Here is a 25,816-nt window from a genome sequence, read left to right as displayed (position 1 = left end):
TTCTCTAGCTCATCTGACAGATGAGGAACTGAGGCAAAGTGGGTTAAGTGACTTGTCCAGGGTCACACAGCTAGTAAGTATCTAAGGCCAGATTCAAATTCAGGAAGATGAGTCTTTCTGACTCCAGGCCTAGCATTCTATCCACTGCACCACTTAGCTGCTCTCTATATAACTATAATGCGATACTGTTGTACAGTATGAAATAAGGAATAGGAAAAAAAATGGGAAGATTTATATAGACTAATGCAGAGCAAAATAAGCAGACCCAAGAGAACAATATACATGACTATAGCAACGTAAATTGAAAGGATCACTAAAATGGAGTAAAATTCTAAACAACAGAAAAACCAGTGAAGGTACCAAGGAAGAGATGATGAAACAGGCATTCTCTTGGCAGACACCTGAGCAGTACTAGGAGAGGTTATTAAATTATCAGATGTGGACACTGTACTGAATATTTTTGTTCAATTGTTTTCCTTTGTCATAATGGAAGATTCAATGCAGAGTGGCTGTGTGAAATAATGATATAAAGACTGCAGAGAAAAATATGATTTTTTTAAAAGGCTGATAAAGTCAGTGTCTTCACTTTTACCTATGTTCTTTTTTTTTTTAGCATCAAAGACTTGCCTAAATAGGTCACATTAAAACTGTTATAAGTGTACTGTCACCTCCCTTAACCTTTCTTCTAATTTGACCTTTTCTCGAATTAGTCTATAATCTGATTATATAATTCTGAAATGATTCCTATCCACATCAATAATCAGGTACTTCCTGTCCCTTGCGATAGATTTCATTTTATGTGATGTTGTTAGGTATTTATCATGACTGGCACCAAAAGACTCTTCTGGAAAAAATTATTCAAGAGATAAAAGATTACATACAAAGCTCTGGCCTCTTTAATTTCTTAATTCCATATTTTCTAATTTTTTTTTTTTTTGCTATTCTGTCCTGTAGTGAACAGAGATTAAGGATGACCTTGAATTGGTTGAGAATACTTTATTAGATTCTTTATAAAATTTCTCCACTTCTTCTTCCTATGTAACAAATGTTGTTAAAGAAGCAGTGATTATCTTTACAGAAATCTTTTTGCTTATGCTCATCATGAGCACTGAAAGATAAGATGGTCAAACAGCCCATGAAATTAATTTCTTGCTGCTATAGTGTATATGAAACCACTGATAGCGACTCTTTCATTTCCCTCTGTAGAAACCTGTAAGCCATTCTTCAATTTCACTGAAATTCTTCATTTCTTCTGGTTTCTCTGATAATAAGAAAGTCATTCCTGATAAGGTTCAATTCTTGTAGAAATAGATCAACTTGTTGGTCATTGGACAAGGATCTCAAATTTAGAGTACCAAAAGTGGAGGCAGATAGGTGGCACAGTGTATAAAGCACCGGCCCTGGATTCAGGAGGACCTAAGTTCAAATCAAGCATCAGACACTTGACACTCACTAGTTGTGTTACCCTGGACAAGTCACTTAACCCTCATTGCCCCACCAAAAAAAAAAAAAAAAGAATAGAGTACCAAAAGTTATATCAACATACAATCTAAATTATATGAATCTGGGAAACTTCTGCTTCTTTACATCATTATCAGTGCGGATTTGGAAGGAATTAGCATAAGACTAGGGATGATTTTATATTTTCAAAAAATTTTTTGTGGTTTGCCATGCCCATATTTCCTGGGTTGTGTCTCTCTACCTAACCAGGAAAGATCCTTGGACAGCTGGTCCATTTTCTTGCCCAAACTGCACTTGAAACCTTTCCAGCTCAACTGGCATAACCTTTGGGAAACCAGGCTGAGCTTCACACAAGAAAGCTTCAGTTTCCTTATCTGTAAAGTGGGGGTAATAATAGTACCTATCCCCCAAGGTTGTTGTGAGGCTCAAATAAGATAACATAACATAACGTGACATAACGTGATGTAATGTGACACATGACGCATCATGACACAACACAACACAATATAATATAACATAACTTATACACATACATATATAATGTTTTGCAAGTCAAAGCAAAATATAAATCATCATTATCATCATTATAGAGCAGAGGTTCTCTTGAAGAAGAACACGTTGAAAATGAAATAAAGATCTAAGGGAGACCTAAAGGAAATCTGGAAATAAAACTAAAATAAAAGATCATTACTTTCTATTTCCTTTTGGGGGGGGGGTGAGAGCTTGGTTTTTTTGTGGGGCACAGGGTCACACAGCTAGTAAGTGTCAAATGACTGAAGCCATATTTAAACTCAGGTCCTCCTGAATCCAGGGCCGGTGCACTGTCCACTGTGCCACCTAGTTGCCCCTTTTGATTTGGTTTTCACAAGACTTTAATGGGAAATCCAATGTAACTATTATAAGGTAAGGGTTATCTTTTTTGGGTAGGAACAGAGAAAGTAGAGATGCCTAAAACAGAAAGAGTAAATGAAGGAGGGGTCCCACTGTAACGATTGGAATGACGCCACCTGCTGGAGACTTACTGTAGAAGAGTTCTGCCCATGAAGCAAAGGTCTTTGAGGGCAAGACCAGGCTTCAGGAAGTGACGCGGACTAGTGGGAGGAGGAAGGAAGAGACTGGCGCTCGGTCTCACGCTCTTTCCTCTGGACTCTGGTGGAGAAGGGAGCTAGAAATGTGCTCTCCCTTTAATAGATAGGAATCTAGGCCTTTCTCTCTCTCTTTACCAAATTCTTATTCTCCTTAATAAATGCTTAAAAGTCTAACTCTTGCTAAAGCTTATAATTTATTGGCGACCACTCATTAGATATTTTAGACAGTTTAGCTAGAATTTTAGCCCTTAACACCACAAAAATTGAGCAAGTTGAATAAAATTCTCTTGGGCAATTTTCTACACTGCTGGGTATGTGCAAGTAGCAATATTAAACAGCCAATGTTTAAGTAATATTGTAAATCCTTACATTTTAAATACTTACATAGAGGCATAGAGCACATTTTATAAAAGGCCTTAATAGGGATAATGCCAAATTTTTCACTGATAGGTATTTGAAGTATGAAATTGTCTGTGATCAATGACCTATGGAACTACTGGCCTCCTTTATAAGATGAACTATTACCTATTCTGTAAAAAGCCTCACAAGTATAATACACAATACAAATAGAGTGATTCCTGTCAACCATTTAAATCTGCTCATCTGATCACTCAGAAGTCTGTGTTTGATAAGCTAAATTACCATAATCTGATTACATCTGCTTGAAAAGTTATAGTGAACTTTAAAGTTTGTAAGGCACTTAACACACAATAAATCCTTTGAACCTCAGAACAACCTTGTGAAAGAGTTGTTACAGGTATTATTATCTCCATTTTACAGATGAGGAAACTAAACCTCAGAGAGATTAGGTCATTGATCCAGTCACATAGCTAGAAACCTTTGTATTTGGTACCATGTGTATAGCCCAGCTCCTTGAACATTGTAGACATTTGATATGTAGATGCCGAATGAACACACCCACACAGGAAACAACTCCAGAAAAAAAAAAATATAATTACTTAGTCCAAATGTAAATGTAAAAAAAAGGGGGGGAGTTGCATGTTCCCAGCTGCCCCCACCCCCAGCTATGCTGATATAGTCACAAATTCTGAGATACAAACACTCAGTGATTAAAGTCATCAAAGACAAGAGAGGAGGTCAACAATGTCAAAGAGCTATAAAGACGTCAAGGAGAACGAGAACTGAGAAATGATCAACAGATTTGGCATTTAAGATATTTCACAGAGGAGTTTCAATAGGGAAATTTTCAAAAGATTGAAAGTTATTGGGAAATGAGTGGGTAATAAGGAAGTGAAGCATCAAATGTAAGTGACTCTTTCTAGGAGTTAGTGACCTTGGAGAGAGAGGTTTAGAGAGGAAAGAGCCAAATAGGATGCCAAAACTCTAGAGAGTCAAAAGCAACCTAGATTATCCAGCACATAGTACAAGACCCAGCATAGTAGATACTTAATAAGTGCTTGTTGAAATAATTTAAATACTGTGAAATGATTTTAAGAGCCTATTAAAGAGCCTTCATTTCATTATATTTCTTAGAAATGATGAAGAAGGGGCAGCTAGGTGGCGCAGTGGATAGAGCACCGGCCCTGGAGTCAGGAGGACCTGAGTTCAAATCCGGCTTCAGACACTTAACACTTACTAGCTGTGTGACCCTGGGCAAGTCACTTAACCCCAATTGCCTCACTTAAAAAAAAAAAAAAGAAATGATGAAGAAAAATATCATATCAAGACCAGTGGAGAATATTTGTTTGAATATATTCTCTTCCTTGAATATTACCAAATGGTTGGATATAGCTTCTCTAAACACATTCATGTCCAAGAAAATGGATACTCCATTGATACCAGTCAACATGGATTCATATGAACACACATGACACTTGCTTTTTTATAGTGATCAATCACAATAATAATGACACAGAGTAGCAGAGGTCAGAAAGACAACAAGAAACCAGGAACAAGCAGTGTCACTGAATCTAAGGGAGTACAGAATGGTTCCTACTGAAATTGTGAATGCTGAACAGAGAAATTCTTTTGAAGATCATAGGCCTCCTTTAATTTCTTAAAAGAATTGTAATCTCTGCAATCTTATTCTGCCAGTTTTCCCTTAAAAGCAGACAACTAGGTTGGAAAAAAAAAGTTTGGATTTTTAAGGAGAAAAACTACAAAAGCCAAATAATTTAAAAGTTAGAGTTTTACCTTAATAGCTTCTTATTCTTTTTCTTTGCAGAATCTTCTGGAGTCCTAGGAGTCTTATCTGTTTCTTTCTTGGGAGTATGTAAAAGGACCTGTGCAGATTTTATCCAGTCACTTGCAGGTCTTCCTTTATCTTCTTCTAAATCTAATCCAAAATTAATATGGTATTTTTGATCAAATTCTAAATTGGTGGGTAACATGTTCTTTATGTCTTCTTGTTTTTCAACATCTGAGGAATATTCCAAAATTTCAGTGGAACTCATCTGGAGAAATGAAGAGAAATGCAAGTGAATTAGGAGATGTATATATTACTATTGTCTAGATCTCTTATGAAACATAAGAGAGGGGGCAGCTAGGTGGCACAGTTGATAGAGCACCGGCCCTGGATTCAGGAGGACCTGAGTTCAAATCCGACCTGAGACACTTAACACTTACTAGCTGTGTGACCCTGGGCAAGTCACTTAACCCCAACTGCCTCACCAAAAAAAAAAAAAAAGAAAGAAACATAAGAGAGAAAAAAAGAAACATAAAAGGTCTATTCAAAATAACACTAAAAATTCTATACCTTTGCTAACAAATTCCATTCAGAAGCAAAAAAAAAAAAAAGTGATCAGATTTCACAAGGAGTACTACAGCATCACCAAGATATAAACAAGAGTATTCTAATTCACATATTTCTACTCTAGTCTTATCAAGTTAGACTAGATCTATGTTAATTCAATATTTGAGAAATTATAAGATACACATTGCTTTTGTTCAGAAAACAACTGAGGGAATGCTTTTTGTTGTTGAGCATTGTCTGACTCTTCATGACCCTGTGGACCACATCATGCCAATACTGTCCATGAGGTTTTCTTGGAAAAGATGCTGGAGTGGTCTGCCATTTCCTTCTCTGGTAGATTAAGGCAAAAAGACATTAATAACTTGCCCAGGGTCCCACAGCTAGTGAGTGTCTGAGGCTGGATTTCAACTCTGGTCTTCCTGACTCTAGGCCCAGCACTCCATCCACTGCCACCTAGCTGCCTCCATGTGAATGCTACAGTCCCTCTATCCTAGATCAGAAAGGCAATTTCTTCTTGTCCCTTTACCTATTGATATCTAGGTCATACATCCATTTTGATGTGAGATGTTAGTCTAATTTGAATTTCTGCCAGATTGCTTTCCAGTTTCCCAGAAGTTTTTGTCATAGCGTGAATCTTTTCCCCAGTACCTGGAGTCTTTGGGTTTGCTGAATACTAGAATACCAGCTACTTTTTTTCAGTATATAAACATACTTTAGAATTTTGTGATTGTATGGTTTCAAATGAGTCCATAATTGATTTAGCAAGTAGGTACCTAAAAGGATGAGACTACTTTATGTTTGGGCTTACAATGAATAATGAATATTCAGACATCAGTTGGAGTTTAAAAGGACAAAATGAAAATTCATTTCTGGCTTCTACAAGCTTAGATTCATATATGGAACTACTGAAGGAATGGTATTAAAGGAAGGAAAAAGTAAGACACAGAGGAGACATGAGAGTTGCCATCAAATATTGGAAGAGTTGTCAATGTACTTCTAGGGTTTAAAATATTTTATTGTGAAAAGTTTTCATAATTAGCAAACACTTTCTCTTCTCTATTAAACCAATTCTAACAGATTCTCTAGAAGCAGAAAAAAATTTAATTTCTTAGCATAATGTAACTATTCTCATACTATTTTATGATAGCTATTATTAAATAACTTAAGAAACTATAAATGAGTTACAGCCTCTTTTTCTAAAATGAATTTTTCTGCCTAAGTTTTGAATTCAAACTCCCCAGATAATATTTTTACCAGAAAAGTATAAAACAAGATCATATTACCAAGTCCTGAGAGGAAAAAGGATTTGTTAGCACTCATGTTTGGTACTTTTCATAATTTCCCCAATTAATCTCCCAAAACATGAAACTGTATAAAACTAGATTTTATAGGAACAAATGTAGGCATTTTTCTTTTTAGTCTGACCACCAAAAAATGCTATTTTAACCACATGGGCCAGTCTCAAATGGCTCTTTGACTGTTTTTATCTGTGATACTTTGTCCCTATTAGTATATAAGCCCCGTAAGAGCATAGGTATTACCACTGGTTAACTTTAGTAGACACTCAATAGATGCTCAATAAATATGTTGGTAATTTCTTGAGGGACTCTTCTGTATAAGTACCCTCTTTGGTACTAAATTCAAGGACCAGCAAGAGGGCTGTAATTTTAAGGTTATTAATCAAATGTGATGATACCAGGACTTTTTAGAATGCTGGAAAAGAAGAAAAAAACTTTGTAGATCCAGAGTGTGTGTGTGTGTGTGTGTGTGTGTGTGTGTGTGTGTGTGTTGGGAGGGGGACTGAGGGAATGAGTTTTTATAACTTGAAAAGATCAATTGATAAGCATTCATTAAGCACTTACTAAATGGCAAGCATTGTGCTAAGTGCTAGAGATACAGAGATAAATCAAATAGTGACTTCTCACATAACTACATATAAAAAATATTCTAGATACCTGAAGAGATGAGGTATGGCACTAGCACTCGGAGGATCCAGAGAGGCCTTATTTAGAAAAGTATTGCTTGAGTTGAGTTTTGAAGGAAACTAGAATTTCTGAGAAGTGAAGGTAAGGCAGAAGTTCATTCCAGGCAAAGGCATGGAGAGGGAAGATGGAGCACGATGTGTGAGAAAAAGCAAGAAGGCCAATTTATCTGAACCACAGTGTGTTTAATAAAGCCAGAAAGGTAAGTTAGAGCAGTTGTGACAAACTCTGTGGGCCTCATACTGTCTTAGGAAACCACACATTAACATTACCCTTGTTTTATTTTATTATTATTTATTTTGTTAAATATTGCACAAGTACATTTAATCTGGTTCAGGCAGTACTTGTTAGCCACATGTTTGACGTCTCTGGGTTAGAGCAAGACTATACCGGGCAAAACAGTACATGGCTACAATCCTTTCTGCTTTTTACCTCAATATATTAAATACAGGATAAGAAAAAGACTGATTTAGGTATAGTTTAAAGATATTTGACTACACGATTGAGCTTAATTCAGGAATATATCTCCTATCTCAGCAAATATAGATGAGGAAATAAAGAAATCAACATATATTTTTAAGCACCTACTGTGTGTCAAACCTTGGGAAAGTCACTTAACTTATCTAGGCCTCAGTTTCCTCAAGTGGAAGATGAACATGTTGGATCAGATTGACTCTCTAAGGTCCCTTTCATTGAAAGATATGTGATCATGTGATCTACTGTTTTAGACACTAGAGATATAATACAAAAGTGAGGTAATCTGTGTTCTCAAGGGACTTACATTATGCTAAGAAACTAAGGTTATATGAGGTTAGCTGGCTTACTCAAGGTCACATAGCTGATTATTGAAAGAGAAAGGACTAGAATTCTAGGTAGAAATGATGGGTACTAAACCAGTATAGGTAAGAATAAATAAGCCTAGAGTTCTGTAAATCTAATCAAAAGGGCTCTGAATTGAATGGAAAGGAAGTTGGGAAAAAGTTACCAATGTATATCTACCACTCCAGATACTATAGAGCAGGGCTTCTTAAACTTTTCCCACTCATGACCCCTTTTCGCCTGAGAAATTTTTATGCATCCCTGGATATATAGGTATATAAAACAGGTATACATAACCTTCTACTGCTGCCAAATTTTTCGTGATTTCCACATTCAGTTATGCAACCCCATACAGGGTTGTGACCCAAAGTTTAAGAGACTAGGTGATAGAGAATAGCTTCAGCATAGAAGAGTATGAGATCCAAATTGGATATATGGAGCATTATTCTCCCCCTTTAACTTTCCCATATATATATATATATATATCACAGACCAATATCACAGACCAATAAGAAAAAGGAGCCATTGAGCTTTTTTTTAAAATTAATTAATTAATTTTTTGGTGCAGGACAATGAGGGTTAAGTGACTTGCCCAGGGTCACACAGCTAGTAAATGTCAAGTGTTTGAGGTTGGATTTGAACTCAGGTCCTCCTGAATCCAGGCTGGTGCTTTATCCACTGCGCCACCGAGCTGCCCCCAGCCACTGAGCTTTAATCTATGATGGATCAATTTTTTATTTTATTACATGGGAATTAATTAGACAACAAGAGTTGAAACCAATTAGAGAAATAAGGAAGGAGAAATACAAATGAATAATCTTAGATCTAAGCTTTGTCTATTCCTTTATAAAACTCACTGAATCCCAAACTGCCCACCAGACCGCAAATCTCTGAAAAGACTGAACACCAAACCACGTGCACTCATTTCAATCCCACTCCGTTGCTGCTAAGTTTACCACCAGAGAGAGAGAACTTCCGTCCCTGCCCTCACTTTTAAGTTGGCAATCCGGAAGTTCCTTGCGTTCTCCTCCCCAAAAGGGAGATCCTTCAAAAGCCTCTTCAGGAGCATGCGCAATCTCTCAAATGATTCAGCTAAAACTTCCGATATATATTTTTACCACAAATAATTTTTACCACATTCCCCCCTTGGTTTCATTTGAAAAACGAATTAGTTTGCTCAATGAAACAGCCAAAAATAATATCCTATGCTAACTAACAATATGTTAATATCAATATAGAAAAGGGAGAGAGAACAGTTTTGTCCAGAGGGGCAGTCCCTCATCAATGCGACGCTTTGACATTGGTCTTGCAGAGGGAGGGCCTCTGCAGAGAGTACATGTTACAGATGGTATATAATAACAGAAGGAGATAACAAAAACCAACAAAACAAAAACTGTTCATATAAATTCTCTGAGTTCTCTTGTCTTCTTGAAGTGGTAAGATGTCATCAGGAGGAAGTTGAATTCTGGCCTGGAAAACTGGGCTCTGGACTCTGGACTAGAAAGCTGGATTCTCTTCTTTAACTGTTTGAATTGCTGGATTTTTTACTAAACCTTAGCATAGCATTGTCAATGATCAAATTAATAAATTCCATTACATTCCCTCCTTTATATAAAAGAGGGTTGAGGTAATTATGCAATCTATAACACTTCTTACCACCATGTATCTGGATCAAAGCCAAATTTAGTAATGTGTTCATGACACTTGGAAAATGTTATGGAAAGGTTATCATACCACATCTCATGGTTTCAAGACTGCCAGTGATTGTGCTAGGCCACATGTGATTAGACTGAGTGAGACAAAAAGAAAACAAGTTCAGTTAAATTAGGTTATATTAGGAGGGAGAGAGGATGAAACTGGACTCTGTCTAGCAATTGTGCTCTACATAGTCGCCATCATAAGCAAACCATGGACTTAAGTATACCTGTCTCTCCTTTTGTTGAACATATATTCTCTCCAGGGCCTGCATTAAAGTTCATAGTAAGTTAGTCTCTGAAATGATAAGTTTCCATACTTCCTAAATCTCATATTAATTTCACCCAAGACAGTATGATGGTAAAAATGCATGCTATGCTGCATAACTGAGGATATACTAGTGATATATACAATAATTCCAAACCATACCCAGAGTATAATGACATATAAATGATAAATGAATGTAAATAGCTAATTATATTAGACATTATTACATAATCTTCTTTTAGCAAGTAAACCACATCATCTTATACATGAATTCTCTATCTAGTATAATAGTAACAGATACTTAAAGTGGTAATCAATTTATCAAAAAGAAATAAGGCAGGGGGCAGCTAGATGGCGCAGTGGTTAAAGCGCTGGCCCTGGATTCAGGAGTACCTGAGTTCAAATCCAGCCTCAGACACTTGACACTAGCTGTGTGACCCTGGGCAAGTCACTTAACCCCCATTGCCCTGCCAAAAAACAAAACCAAACCAAAAAAACCCAAAAAAACAAAAAAAGAAATAAGGCAGGGGCAGCTAGGTGGCACAGTAGATAGAGCACCAGCCCTGGATTCAGGAGTACCTGAGTTCAAATCTGGCCTCAGACACTTAACACTTACTAGCTGTGTGACCCTGGGCAAGTCACTTAACCCCAACTGCCTCACTAAAAAAAAAAAGAAAAAAAAGAAATAAGGCTTCAATCAACAAGATTCAATATTCAATATGTTCATTGATAGATCAAGCAATCTTTTTTTTTTAAACAGAATCCCATAAAAACAAACAAACTCATGGTTCTCTCAAAAAGAAAGAAAGAAAAAAAGAATTCTGATAGCTTCTGAGGCCCAATGGCCCTACCCACAGTATATATTTAAGATGTCTTTGAAAAGTTACTTAGTTTACAAAAGGAGTGAAGGTAGAAATGCCCAGAAATTCAAAGAAAGTAACATCTAAGACAGAATCTATCTCAGAAAAAGCCTCAAATGTCTACATACAACATACAAAAGATATTCTAATGTAAGGGGGTTTATTTAACATGATAGAGACTACTGGAAAAATGGTTAAGTTGTTGTCCAGATTAGAATACTGCTTTGGAAGCATACATCTTATACAAAAAGAAGAGAAAAGAATAGCTGAAGGAAAAAGATTATGGGGAAGAAGAAGAGTATGGAGTACATTAAGAGGATATTCTCACATGAGAAAATCAAGGAACCAAATGGAGAAACATGGTAGAGTCACCAATTGATATTACTCAAGGCTGATCAGGTCTAGCCTTTTCAGATGCTACACTAGTTAAACTATATTAACTTTTTTATAACTATTTTATATAGCATACATTTAAAACATGAAAATAAGTAAAGGGGAAAAAACATTTCCTGTAATATCCATTTTTTAGGATCATAGATTTAGACCTTGATGGGCTCTTTCACAATTTTCAATTATGAATCTAAATCATAAAACATCTTCCCTTGGTTCAATAGAAGGATAGGCTAAGCCAAGGGTTAAATTCAATAGAAACAACTGGGTTTGTTTGTTTTTTTAAATAAAAATGACATCTGGGGGGGCAGCCAAGTGGTGCAGTATAGATAAAGCACCGGTCCTGGATTCAGGAGGACCTGAGTTCAAGTCTGGACTCAGACACCTGACACTTACTAGCTGTGTGACCCTGGGCAAGTCACTTAAACCTCATTGCCCCGCAAAAAAATAAAAAATAAAAAAGACATCTGAATGACTACAAAGGATTGTAGGTGAAAGATCAAAAGTTTCAAAAGTATTCCTAAATATTATCTCAAATCAAAATTTATCCAAAGTTTCATGCCTGAATAGTGAAAATAAAAATTCCAGTAGAAACTAGACTCTAGTAAAATATAAGCCCCTTAAGGAACTGTTTCTCATTTTTGTTGCCCCATCCCTCTAAAACCTAACTTGGTATTTTGCACATAGTAGACACATAATACCTACAGAACTAAATGGTTTCCTTAACATAACTAAGATTTTTCATAGCTTGATTATATTGAGTACATTAAAGCTCCTTGAAAAACAATGTCATTTGTTAACTACATATAATGTTTTTGGAAGACTATTTTACATATAGTAATAACCTCTTATTTTGTCTATGTTGTCTTGATTTTTGTTTGTTTGGGGTTTTTTTGCAGGGCAGTGGGGATTAAGTGACTTGCCCAGGGTCACACTGCTAGTAAGTATCAAGTGTCTGAGGCCACACTTGAACTCAGGTCCTCCTGAATCTAGGGCCGGTGCTTTATCCACTACACCACCTAGCTGCCCCCATGTTGTCTTGATTTTAAAGATCAAAAAGAGTAAAGCACAGAAGTTAATTTACTTGTTTCAGGTCAATTTCTAAAGAAATGAATGAATTTAAAAGCATTTATTAAGTGATTATTATGTACAAATAATATAAATCAATATTATCAATATTATCATCAATCAACATCATAAAAATCAATGCTGAAGCCAAAGTCATGAGCTTCAAAACTAGGGTTACATGATCCAACCATTCTGGAGAGCAATTTGGAATTATGCTCAAAGGGCGATAAAGCTGTGCATACCCTTTGACCCAGCAATTCCACTTTTAGGTCTTTTGCCCAAAGAAATCATGGAAGGGGGAAAGGGACCCACATGTACAAAAATATTTATAGCTGCTCTTTATGTGGTAGCAAGGAATTGGAAGTTGAGGGGGTGCCCATCAATTGGGGAATGGCTGGACAAGTTGTGGTATATGAATACAATGGAATACTATTGTGCTGTAAGAAATGATGAGCAGGAGGAGTTCAGAGAAACCTGGAGGGTCTTGCGTGAGCTGATGATGAGTGAGATGAGCAGAACCGGAAGAACATTGTACACAGTATCATCAACATTGAGTGTTGACCTACTGTGATGGACTATATTCTTCTCACCAATGCAATGGTACAGAAGAGTTCGAGGGAACTCATGATAGAAGAGGATCTCCAAATCCAAGAAAAAAAAAAAAAGAACTGTGGAGTATAGATGCTGATTGAACCATACTATTTCTTTTGTTTTGGGTGCTGTTGTGTTTTTTTCTATTTTGAGGTTTTGCATCACTGCTCTGATTTTTTCTCTTGTAACAGGATTAATGCAGAAATAGGATTAATGTTATTATGTGTATATATATGTGTGTATATATCTATCTATATGCATATGGATATGATATATAGATATAACCTATATCAGATTACATGCTGTCTAGGGGAGGGGGGAGGGAGAAAAATCTGAAATTGTAAAGCTTGTATAAACATAAGTTGAGAACTATCTTTACATGTAACGGAAAAAAAAATACCTTCTATGTAAAAAAACAAAACAAAACTAGGGTTACAGTCTCTTAAAGACCTCAAATGACTACTAAACTTAAATTTACAGGAAGGCCTCACCAAAAGCTGTGATGGGCCAATCACCAAACCAGATTACATAAAGTTTTATAAAGGGAATTGTAGAATTTGATGACAATTCCATAGGTTTCTGAATTGTAAGAAACCTTACAGATCAGCTAATCAAAGGTCCCCATTTTACACATGAAGAAACTGAAGGCCAGAGAGACAAAGTGATTTACTTCAAGTAATACACGTGGTCAGTATTAGTACCAGGATTCAATATCAAGTCTTCTAATTACGAATCCAGTCTTTTTTACACTACCACATTACTGCAAAATGAAATTGGCTGGGGCAATGAAATTAGCTTATATTTCTTTTAACAAAGAATGACGAGAATTCCTAATCTTTTTTTAATATATATATTTGGGGGGGGGGGGCAGCTATGTGGCACAGTGGATAAAGCACCGGTCCTGGATTCAGGAGGACCTGAGTTCAAATCTGGGTTCAGACACTTAACGCTTACTAGTTGTTGTGACCCTGGGCAAGTCACTTAACCCCCATTGCCCCGCCCCCCCAAATATATATATATATATATATATAATTTGGGGGGGTGGGGCAAGGCAATTAGAGTTAAGTGACTTGCCCAGAGTCACACAGCTAGTAAGTGTTAAGTGTCTGAGGCAGAATTTGATCTCAGGTCCTCCTGAATCCAGGGCCAGTGCTCCATCTACTGTGCCATCTAGCTGCCCCAAGAATTCCTAATCTTCAAATAAACAAAATAATGTTTTGGACAAGAGGAAAAGAAGACTCAGAAATAGACTAAGGTTTAAAAGTCCAAAAATATGGACTGATTAAATTAGCAAAAGAGAGCTACTGGTCAGTTCAAGTGCCCCACTGGATGCCTGCTATTATAAGGAGAATGTGAAGGATTTCCCTGACATATTGTGTAGGCTCTCTGTGGTGAATTTATGAAAAAGCATGGATTGGAGTTATTCAAAATGGGCAGGCATGGACAGACAGCTATCTGCATTGTTGGGAGAAAAAAAGAAAAACACACTGAAATCAGAGATCAACTACAATACTGGAAAGGAAAATTTAGCAAAACTCATGGCTTCTGTAAAGTGTATTTTGGGAGCCTACCAATGTGAGACTTTGGGGTACTCTCTCAATAAGGAAATAGAAAACCAGCACTCCTAGAGAATTCAATACCTGCCTTCCTATCAAGTCACACCTTTATTCCAGAGTTCTTGCTCGGCGCCTTCAACCTGTTTTCACATCTAGTTCTGCTATCATAGGCTAGTTCCTGCCCCTGGCTTTGTGCTCCTGTTCTGACCCTAGGGCAATCCAATGCCAGCTCTCTTAGTCTAAGGAGCAAGCCTAGCAGCCTCAGGTTCTAGCAAGGAGAGAAATCAATTTTCCATTCTCTAAGTAATATACTGAGGTTAGAAGGTGAGATGGGAAGCAGAGGGACTCAATATTAGGATTGTCATCTTCAGCAATTTAATGACAAGATTATTTTACATAAAAGTTTTCCAGCATGGAAAAATAAATGCTTTGCAGTGCATGATAAACTGCCTGTTCCTACACAGTGACCTGACACAGTAGTGCAAAGTTTTTGCTCCTTGGAAATTTTGCTTCTTTCCTTAAATCACCATTACTATAAATGGATTACTTGGAATGAATTATGGGTTTCTAGTACCAGAGTGAAGGTTTGCTTTTTATTTTTCTTTAAAAATACTGTTATTTTTTCCAGTATTTTCCCCAGCTTCTCCCTGAAAGTTAACCAAAGGATATCCAATGAAAGCTTTCAATAAGATGACTTATTCCAGTCACATGAGAGGGTTGTACAAATAAAAATGCAAAGATAAACAAGCATATTTGGTAGCAAAAAAAAAAAATGACTACATTGGTAAAACATGTCAAAGGTATTCAGATGCCCAGTCTAAAAAAAGAAGGTATACAGAGCATCTGTCATTTTAACATAACTTGTTAATTTCTTTGGTAACAAGTTGGTTAGAAATTGTGAGTCAATGATGTTGAGGTTCTTTCTTTACACTCTATGAACTTCTGAACTAAGGGTCTTTTAAACAGACTTTAAAAGTTCCAAATGAATGTTTTACATAATTACACATGTATAACCGATATCTGGTTGCTTACTACCTCAGGGAGGACGGACAGAATTTGGAACTTAAAACTAAATTAAAATGTTTATTTTTTTTTTTTAAGTTCCAAATGGCACTATTAAGGTATGGAGAAAGAGGAAAGGAGCTATTGGCTCCTTTCTCTAGGATCTACTTTAATGATCATACAGACATAGTAAAGGTTTTTTTCCCTAAACCAATAACTATTCAACTCTACCCCAGAACCAGGAGATGCTCAATCTTAACCATATTTCCAAATTCCAGTAAGATTACTAGGCAAACTCAAGACAAACCCAGGAACTCTATGAACACAACTACCAAACACTCTTCACACAAATCAATTCATATCTAAATAATTAGACAGATTTCAATTGCTCATGGATAGGCAGAGCTAATATAGTAAAAATGACAATACTGCCTAAATTAATTTACTTATTCAGTGCCATACCAATCAGACTACCTAAAAATTATTTTATAGAGCTAGAAAAAATAATAACAAAATTCATCTGGAAAAACAAAAAATCAAGAATATCCAGGGAAATAATGAAAAAAAATTCACAGGAAGGTGGGTTAGCGGTACCAAACCTGGAGCTCTACTATAAAGCGGCAGTCATCAAAACTATCTGGTACTGGCTAAAAAATAGAGTGGTAGATCAATGGAATAGGCTAGGCTCAGGAAATGCAGTAGTAAATGACACTAGTAATGTAGTGTTTGATAAACCCAAAGACTCCAGCTTCTGGGATAGGAACTCAGTATTTGACAAAAACTGCTGGGAAAACTGGAAGATAGTATGGCAGAAATTAGGCATAGACCAACATCTCACACCTTATACTAAAATAAGGTCAAAATGGATACACAATTTAGACATAAGAGGTGATACCATAGGTAAATTAGGAGAGAAAGGAATAGTCTACCTATCAGATCTTTGAAAAGGAAAACAATTTTTGACCAAACAAGAGACAGAGTATATTATAAAATGCAAAATGGATGATTTTGATTACATTAAATTAAAAAATTTTTGTACAAACAGAAGCAATGCATCCAAAATTAGAAGGGAGGCAGAAAGCTGGGAAACAATTTTTGAGGCCAGTACTTCTGATAAAGGCCTCATTTCTAAAATATATAGGGAACTAAATCAAATTTATAAGAACCCAAGTCATTCCCCAATTGAGAAATGGTCAAAGGATATGAACAGGCAGTTTTCTGATGAAGAAACCAAAGCTATCTATTCCCATATGAAAAAATGCTCTAAATCTCTAATGATTAGAGAGATGCAAATAAAAACAACTCTGAGGTACCACCTGACACCTATCAGATTGGCTAAAATGACAAAAAAGGAAAATAATAAATGTTGGAGAAGCTGTGGGAAAACTGGAACACTAATCCATTGTTGGTGGAGCTGTGAACTGATCCAACCATTCTGGAGAGCCATTTGGAATTATGCCCAAAGGGCGATAAAGCTGTGCATACCCTTTGACCCAGCAATACCACTTTTGGGTCTTTTTCTCAAAGAGATCATGGAAGGGGGAAAGGGACCCACATGTACAAAAATATTTATAGCTGCTCTTTTTGTGGTGGCAAGGAATTGGAAGTTGAGAGGGTGCCCAGCAATTGGGGAATGGCTGGACAAGTTGTGGTATATGAATACAATGGAATACTATTGTGCTGTAAGAAATGATGAGCAGGAGGAGTTCAGAGAAACCTGGAGGGTCTTGCGTGAGCTGATGATGAGTGAGATGAGCAGAACCAGAAGAACATTGTACACAGTATCATCCACATTGAGTGTTGACCTACTGTGATGGACTATATTCTTCTCACCAATGCAGTGGCACAGAAGAATTCCAGGGAACTCGTGATGGAAGAGGATTTCCAAATCCAAGAAAAAACAAACAAACAAACAAACAAAAAACAACTGCGGAGTAAAGATGCTGAATGAACCATACTATTTCTTTTGTTTTTGATGCTGTTGTTTTTTTTTCTATTTTGAGGTTTTTCATCATTGCTCTGATTTTTTCTCTTATAACATGACTAATGCAGAAATAGGATTCCTGTTATTAAGTGTGTGTATATATATATATAACCTATATCAGATTACCTGCTGTCTAGGGGAGGGTGGAGGGAGGGGAGGGAGGGAGAAAAATCTGAAATTGTAAAGCTTGTATAAACAAAAGTTGAGAACTATCTTTACATGTAATGGAAAAAAATAAAATACTTTATTAATTAAAAAAAAAAAAGATTACTAGGCAAACTCCAACAATGACAGTCCCACCATCCCAAACCAGAAGCACTGGTACATATTCATTTGTCCAGCAAGTACTTAATGAATATTTATTAGATGAAGTTCATCATGATAAATGCTATGAGCCATATAAAGTTGAAATGCTGTCCTCAGCCCTCAAGGACCTTACAATACAATACAGGATGAGGTGAGACCAGACAAGTACACAAATATTTACAAGGAAAAATATGATGTCATGTTGCAGCAATCAATCAGGAATTGCTCCATTTTTTTCCTATTGATTCCGTAGGGGCAGGGCCAATGTTAGGCCCTGGGGAAACAATGGCAAAAAGTCAAATAATTATTTCTCTCAGGGAAGATAACACACACATACACACACACACACACACACACACACACACATATATGTATTAAAAACATATAGTGTTAAAAAAACCATAGTGTATATATATGTATAAAGTCTATTTTCTGTGTGTACATTTACACAGAGATACAGAATCTATAATATAAATGTGTAATAATCTCTATAGAGATAAATATATTACATTTTTAGTGTAAAATAAATATATATAGTCCCAGGCTTTCACAAAGCACCCAAGACAAGCTCACTTCACCCCTAGTCCTAATTCTCATTCTCCAGAATCTCTCTCTCACTGGCAGCCTCACCACCCTGAAGATGCCTCTGACCTGTCCTTCTCTTCTTTTTGATGAGTCCCTGAGATGGACCACCATTTCAGGAGGTGCCTAGATCATGTTCACTTCACTCAGCTCCCATCCTCACTCTGTGGCCTTCTCTGCCTCTCCTCTCCAGCCTGCTGCCCCTGCACGGGTATTCTTCCTCTGCCCCTCTGCTTTCTAGCTCCTCTTTATGTGTCTTCTCCCATTAAAATATTGACTTCTTGAAGGTAGGGACTTTTTCACATACATTGTATCCCCAGCATTTACCACAAACTCCAACATGTAGTAAATGTTTAATAAATTATTTGTCTATTTTTATAGAATACATACAAAATAAATAGGAAGGTAATTAGACATAATATAGATAGGATCTTAGATTCGGAGTTAAGAGGGACAAGATGCCGTCATCTACTTCCCTCATTTTAGGATGAGGAAACTGAAGTTACAGAGAGTAAATGTGACTTGACTAGCAACTGAGTTGGAATCTGAACACTGGTCTTCTTGAATCCAAGTCCAGTGCTCAATTAATTGACTGTGCCACAAGGGACAGCACTAACAGATGTAGGGATCAAGAAAAGCTTTGTATTGAAGATGGTACATGCAGTTGTTTGTCCTTCATTCTTGAAGAGGAACATGACATTGGGGTGATACCATGACTTCTTGCATTGAACTGGATTTAAGTGAGGGAGGGCTTTGCAGTGTCACCAACCTCACTTTCTCCTCCAGAGCAATCTGGATTCAGTGGCAAGATATACATCAGGACGACTGGGGATGGCCCCAGATGTTTAAGGCAACTGGGGTTAACTGACTTGCCCAGGGTCACACAGCTAGTGCCTGGGGTGACATTTGAATTCGGGTCCTCCCAACTTCAGAGCCAGTATGCTGCATCTTCAAGGAAGTAAAGGGGATTCTGTGAGATAGAGGTATGGAGGGAGCACACTCCAGGCATGTGGTATGTCCAGTACAAAGACACAGTGAGTGTTGCGTGGGAGGAACAGAGAGAAAGGCCAGTTTGGCTGTTCTGTGAAGGCCGGAAAAATAGAATGAGGCTAAGTAGTAAAGAGTTTTAAAGCCAAACAGAGGAGTTTATATATGATCTAAGGGAACATAGGGAGCCATGGGTATTTACTGAATATGGAAGTGAGAACTACACTTAACATGACTGTAACAGAACCTTATGAAGATCCATTTTTTGGTCAGCATATAGGATGAATTGGGGAGGGGTGAGCATAAGGCAGTGCAGCGAAGGAAGAAAAATAGAAGCAGGGAGACCAGTTAGTACAGTGGCTGAAGTGAAAAATGTAGGGACTGATTTCTCATGCTGGAAATAACCTTAGACCCTGGTGTCCCTTATTCTGATTGGCTGGTTCCTCACAGTACTTCCACTTTGAGGAAAATGCCCAGTCTAGAGATTCATTCTTCATTTCTCTCCAGGCTCCACTCACTCTTGACTCACTGGACTTTCTCTACCACGCCACAGAAGTTTCTTCATTCTGGAAGTTCAGTCTAACTCTGAATTTCTCACATTTTGAAGCTTCCTTTTATGTACTGTCTCCCTCATGAGAATGAAGGCAGGGACTGTCTTTCTTTCTGCATCTATTTATATTCCTTATACTCATCACAATGCCTAGCATATAAAAGCACTTAATAAAAGCTTATTGACTTGACTTGATTACTGATAGCACTGGGCATTCTTTTTTGGGGGGTGGGGGTGGGGCAATGAGGGTTAAGTGACGTGCCCAAGGTTACATAAATAGTGTCAAGTGTCTGAGGCTGGATTTGAACTCAGGTCCTCCTAAATCCAAGACCAGTGCTTTATCCACTGTACCACCTAGCTGCTCCCTGGGCATTCTTAATAAACAAGAATATAAGTATGCATACACACATACTCATACATACATCCCTCTGTCTTCCACCTCCTCATCCCCCAATGAAATGTGATAACTATTGTTGGAATAGAGGATCTATAAAGAGTAACACTGGGGCAGCTAGGTGGCGCAGTGGATAGAGCACCGGCCCTGGAGTCAGGAGTACCTGGGTTCAAATCCGGCCTCAGACACTTTACACTTACTAGCTGTGTGACCCTGGGCAAGTCACTTAACCCCAATTGCCTCACTTAAAAAAAAAAAAGTAATACTAAACCCTATTCACCCAAACCCACCTACTATTAGGCACAGCACTAATAGCATCAATTACAATTTCACATGTACGTGTGTGTGTATATATATATATATACATACATACATATACACACATACACATACACACACAGATATATATACATATATACATACATATATATACACACACACACAGATACAGCTTTTATATAAAAGGGTTTTAGAGAAAGAGAAATAATTATGGGGGGCAGCTAAGTGGTGGTATAGTAGATAAAGCACCAGCCCTAGATTCAGGAAGACTTGAGTTCAAATCCAGTCTCAGACACTGTGTGACCTTGGGAAAGTCACTTAACCCCTACTGCCCTGCAAGAAACAAAAAACAAAACAAAAGAGAAATAATTATAGACACAATTATATATTAAAAACAATTATAATTCTCTGATTTTCACAATTTCCTTTCAGTTAGTTAACCAATTGAGTAAGTGTTCATAAAAATTAGTCAACTTACTAAGGAAAAAGAATGAAATCTTTTTTCTTTATTTGATCTTATATTTATTCTATTAATTTATATTACAACAGCATCCAAAACCTGAGGTGAGAAAAAATGAAGGGAGAAATCAGGGATTACAAAGGGAACGAGTAGCTTATGATGAGGGGGAAAAAAATTTAGTGTCAACATAATGCCAGTGAAGAGGAACCATCATTATTTCAAGCAGCTTAGAAATTAAGAGTTTGGTTCTCGTTCCTGTTGCTTGAAGGTTAGAAATATTACAGATTTAATGTAACCTGTAATGTTACTAGGATGTTTTCAAAACTGATACTGAAATATTTCTGTGACTATCCAGACAAGATAATGATACAAATACCCAAGTCACTAATCAATGTAATTAATTGTTGGTTAAATGTTAAAGTCATAATGAAATTAAATAGAAAATAGTATTTAATAAAGAAAGCATAGAAGATATTTCCCTTTCTGCTTATCATTATTAAAATTATCCTTTAGAGTAAAGCATAAAAAATGTTATTAAAAACTTTTAAGGTTAAGATAACAATAGCATAGAATAAGCTGTGTGCCTCTTAAATATCGTGTACATAAAGAGGCTTCAAGTGTGGATTGAGAAATTTCTATCCTAGAGACAAGGATGGCTTGGGCCCTAGCTTTTTTTTTTTTTTTCCAGGGTAATGAGGGTTAAGTGACTTTCCCAGGGTCACACATCTTAGTAAGTGCCAAGTGTCTGAGGCCAGATTTGAACTCAGGTCCTCCTGAATCCAGGGCGGGTGCTTTACCCCCTGAACCACCTATCTGCCCCCGGGGCCTTAATTAAAAAACAAAAAGATCAGCATTGTTAAGCCATTTATATTTGTATTACTCTAAAATTGTATGGAACAAAAGGCTCAGAAATACACATTTGAAAACTAAAATTATACAACCTAAAAAATGAACTTAAAAAAATCAGAATCCTACTTCAGTTACTATTAATGGAAATGGCATATAAAATGATTATATAAACATAAAACTATATAAAAATTATGTAATGCTATTATAACATAAAATATAAAGATCACAAATTTGGAACTGGAAGGAATGAACCCCAGAGGAGATCTAGTCCATAAATGATGAACTGAGGCTCAAGAAGGTTAGTGATTTGCCTATGGTCACAGAGTTAACAAGCAGACAACATCTGAACCCAGGTCTTCTGTCTTCAACCCCAGTGCTCTTTTTATTGTACAGGGTGGGCCAAAAGTCACGATGTCTTAATAACTTTTGAAAATTATTTTTTCTTTATTTTCACCATTTATAAGATTTGATTTTTCACATATAATATAAATTCATTTTCTATATATTTGGTATATGATGCTATGGCATTGTAAATTAAAAACAAAAAATAAAGGAGTTATTAAATATTGAAACTCCTTTGTGACTTTTGGCCCACCTTGTATAATACTGCCTTCCCACGGCTAGCTTGAAGTATCAAGAATTCCTCCCTTTAAGTTATTCAAAATAGATCACTAAGGGGGGGGGGGGCAGCTAGGTGGTGCAGTGGATAAAGCACAGGCCCTGGATTCAGGAGAACCTGAGTTCAAATCCGGCCTCAGACTGTGTGACCCTGGGCAAATCACTTAACCCTCATTGCCCTGCCAAAAAAATAAAATAAAAAAACAAAATAGATCATCAAAAAGGAAAAAAACATTCTTTTTCAAAATTTTGAGAGTGGATAGATTACTGGATTAGGAGCCAGGAAGGTTTGCATTGATATCCAATCTCATATTACCTATTTGACAGCAGAACACACCCATTATGTTTTCCCCAAAACCTACTTTTTGCCTGAACTTCCCTGTTTCTCAGGAAGGTATCAACATATTCTGGTTACTGTCATTCACAATCTTGAATTCATCCCTAACTCTCCATTCTCTCCCACTCCCACATATCCAATCATTCATTTCTATCATCACATCTCTCACCTCCTTTGCCTTCTCCCCGTTCATAAACTGACTTCTCCAGTTCAGAACCATATCACTGGACTACCATAATGTCCTTCTAACCAGTCTCCCTGCCTAAAGGTTCTTCCCCATTCTAGTCTATTTACCTGCCAAAATAATATTCCTGAAGTACAGGTGTAGCTACAACACTCCACTACTTAACAAATACCAATAGTTCCCTATTCCTCTTGGATACAAGGTCCTGTGTTTGGTACCTAAAACTCCTTACAACCTATCAGTATCTTCATGATACTGTATTCCTTTTCACACATTCTACAACCCAGCCAAACTGGCCTTCTCTCTGTTCCTCAAACATGACACTCTATTTACAATCTCCAAGCCTTTCCATAGGCTATTTATTCCTCATATCTGAAATGTACTTCCTCCTCTCATATGTATCCTTCAAAGCTCACCTTCTGCATGAAGCCTTTCTTGACTGCCTGATGCTAATGCCCGAACCCAATGATTATCTTGATTTTATTTTTATACATTTTATTTGTTTGTTTGTTTGTTTTTGAGGCAATTGGGGTTAAGTGACTTGCCTAGGGTTACACAGCTAGTAAGTGTTAAGTGTCTGAGGCTGGATTTGAACTTAGGTCCTCCTGACTCCAAGGCTGGTGCTCTATCCACTGCGCCACCTAGCTGCCCCATTTTTATACATTTTAAAATAATCATACATGTATATATGGACTGGCTATTAGTTCTCTCTCACTGCCATCTGAGACCATTCCATCTTCTTTTTCACTCCTACATTTCTTTAATTATATCGTTTACTCTGGTTCTTCATCACAATTTCTTGTTTATAATGTATTACAACCTTCTCACAACTATCATGCACCTTTCTATTATATTTTTATGGAAAACCCACAGAGCTCATTCATCCAAATATAAATATTAGGCAGAAACTCTAAATAAGCAATGAAATGAGAAGAGTGGGCTACACTGACTTTGGAAAACTGTAAAGTTCTTTACCAATACCAAACTTCTCTCAAAAAACAAAAGCCTGCCTTTTGTTATCATTGTTGTAGGCCCAGCTGTTTAATGACAATTTCTACTACTCTTGCTCTATGACTGAGTTGTCCGTCCGGTGCTATGGTCTGAAAATAACTAGAAATGAATCTCCTCCAGAGAATCAAGGCACAGCTATTGAAAAATTCTCCATCATGAACTATGACTACATAGTCTTGGAAAATGTTTCAATCCCCATTAGATTAATCCAAAAGAACTTCTCATAAGTGCCAGACATTGTGCTCAGCATTAAGACACAAAAACAAAAAATGAAACAATACTTACTCTCAAGATGCTTTCACCCTTCAAGGGAAAAAAGGAAAATATAAAAATATATAAAGAATAACTGTATTTATATACACACACATGTTGTATATTTATGAGTTATTTAGGTATTATTTATATAGTAATTACATGTAAACAAATTTGTCTTTAAATTATTTATGTAAATTGATATGTATTTGTTAGTTACAAAACAGTTATTTAAGGAATTAAAATACTAAGTTATATGTATTAGAATATATCTAAGTATATCTAAATGTAATAATGTAAAAAAATTTACATTATATGTCTTATGTGTCTGTGTGTATTCTATGTTTGATATGTGTATAAAATATAATTATATAATCACAAATAAAATTTAAAAAAAATTTAAATAAAATAAAAGGAATAGCAAGTTGTAAAAAAATGAATAACTATAAAAGGAATAATACAAAGGAGAGGCAAAAAGAAGAAAATTGGAATTTTCTGAGTGAAAATTGCTTCAGCAGCTTGGTAGAAGATAGACTATAGGGGGTAGATTAAAAGCAGACCAATTAAACTAAATACAGGTGTCAAGTTGACAAATAATGAGAACATGTTGTTCTTTACTTTTTTTTTTTTTTGCATCACTGATCCCTTTGGCACTCTGGTGAAGCCTATGGACCCTTACTCAGAATGTTTTTAGATAATTGAAGGAAATACTAAATTTCAATTAGAGGTTAATGAAAATTAAAATGTTATTTTTTTTCCTATTTATATTCACAGATGCCCTGAAATCTATCCAATCTACCTAGATTATTCTCCCTGGAATAAAGTTAGAAGAGAAAAGGGCCCACAACAGAACTCTGGGTCAGCAGTGATTGTTGTTGAATAATGTCAGGTCCCATGGACCCAATTTTTCTGATTTCAAGTCTAGGTGCCCTTTCTGCTATAAAACAGGGTAGGCCAAAAGTCATGAAGGCATATCCATATTTAATAACTCCTTTTTTGTTTTTAATTTATAATGCCATAGTATCATATAGAATATAGATATGTGAAAAGAATTTACATTAGATGTGAAAAATCAAATCTTGTAAATGGTGAAAAATAATGAAAAAACAATTTTCCAAAAGTTATTGAAACCCATGACTTTTGATCTACCCTGTATAACACCATCAAATGGGTTCATAAATTTTCCCAAGACATTATACTAGTTACGATTCTTTAACCTGGCCACAGAACATGTGGCTCCAACATGAAAAAGCAAGTTATGTGATGGGTATTAGTGAAACAGCCACAGCAGGCTGACCATATAAAGCCAAATTAGAATACGCTCACTGAAATTCCCATTAAAATAAGTGTCTCTAATCAACTCCCAAATGAAGGTTCAAATGCAGCTAAAATGCCTTTATTTTGGAAATATTTTGCTACAATAAATAAAATTATCACCACTACTACAGCATTTCTACTATTGCTTACTTGTAACCCTGAAGTGTAGCATATTACATAGACCGCATGCAAGGGAAATTCAGTCCGGGTGGAA

The 25,816-nt window shown here is 36.4% G+C and overlaps 1 protein-coding gene across 2 annotated transcripts in view; it reads right to left on the bottom strand.

Annotated features, from left to right (window-relative positions):
• Positions 1-25,816, bottom strand: part of SPIDR (scaffold protein involved in DNA repair) — a 591,441-nt gene that overhangs the window by 414,034 nt on the left and 151,591 nt on the right. For both annotated transcript variants that reach the window (XM_043963245.1, XM_043963251.1), the window contains exon 6: positions 4,704-4,963. In XM_043963245.1, coding sequence (XP_043819180.1) covers positions 4,704-4,963 — 260 coding nt within the window. The remainder of the gene's footprint in view (positions 1-4,703; positions 4,964-25,816) is intronic.

The sequence above is a fragment of the Dromiciops gliroides genome, chromosome 1 (genome assembly GCF_019393635.1).
Source record: "Dromiciops gliroides isolate mDroGli1 chromosome 1, mDroGli1.pri, whole genome shotgun sequence".
NCBI classification, from domain to species: Eukaryota; Metazoa; Chordata; class Mammalia; order Microbiotheria; family Microbiotheriidae; genus Dromiciops; species Dromiciops gliroides.
This window is presented reverse-complemented; position numbering and strand designations above follow the sequence as displayed.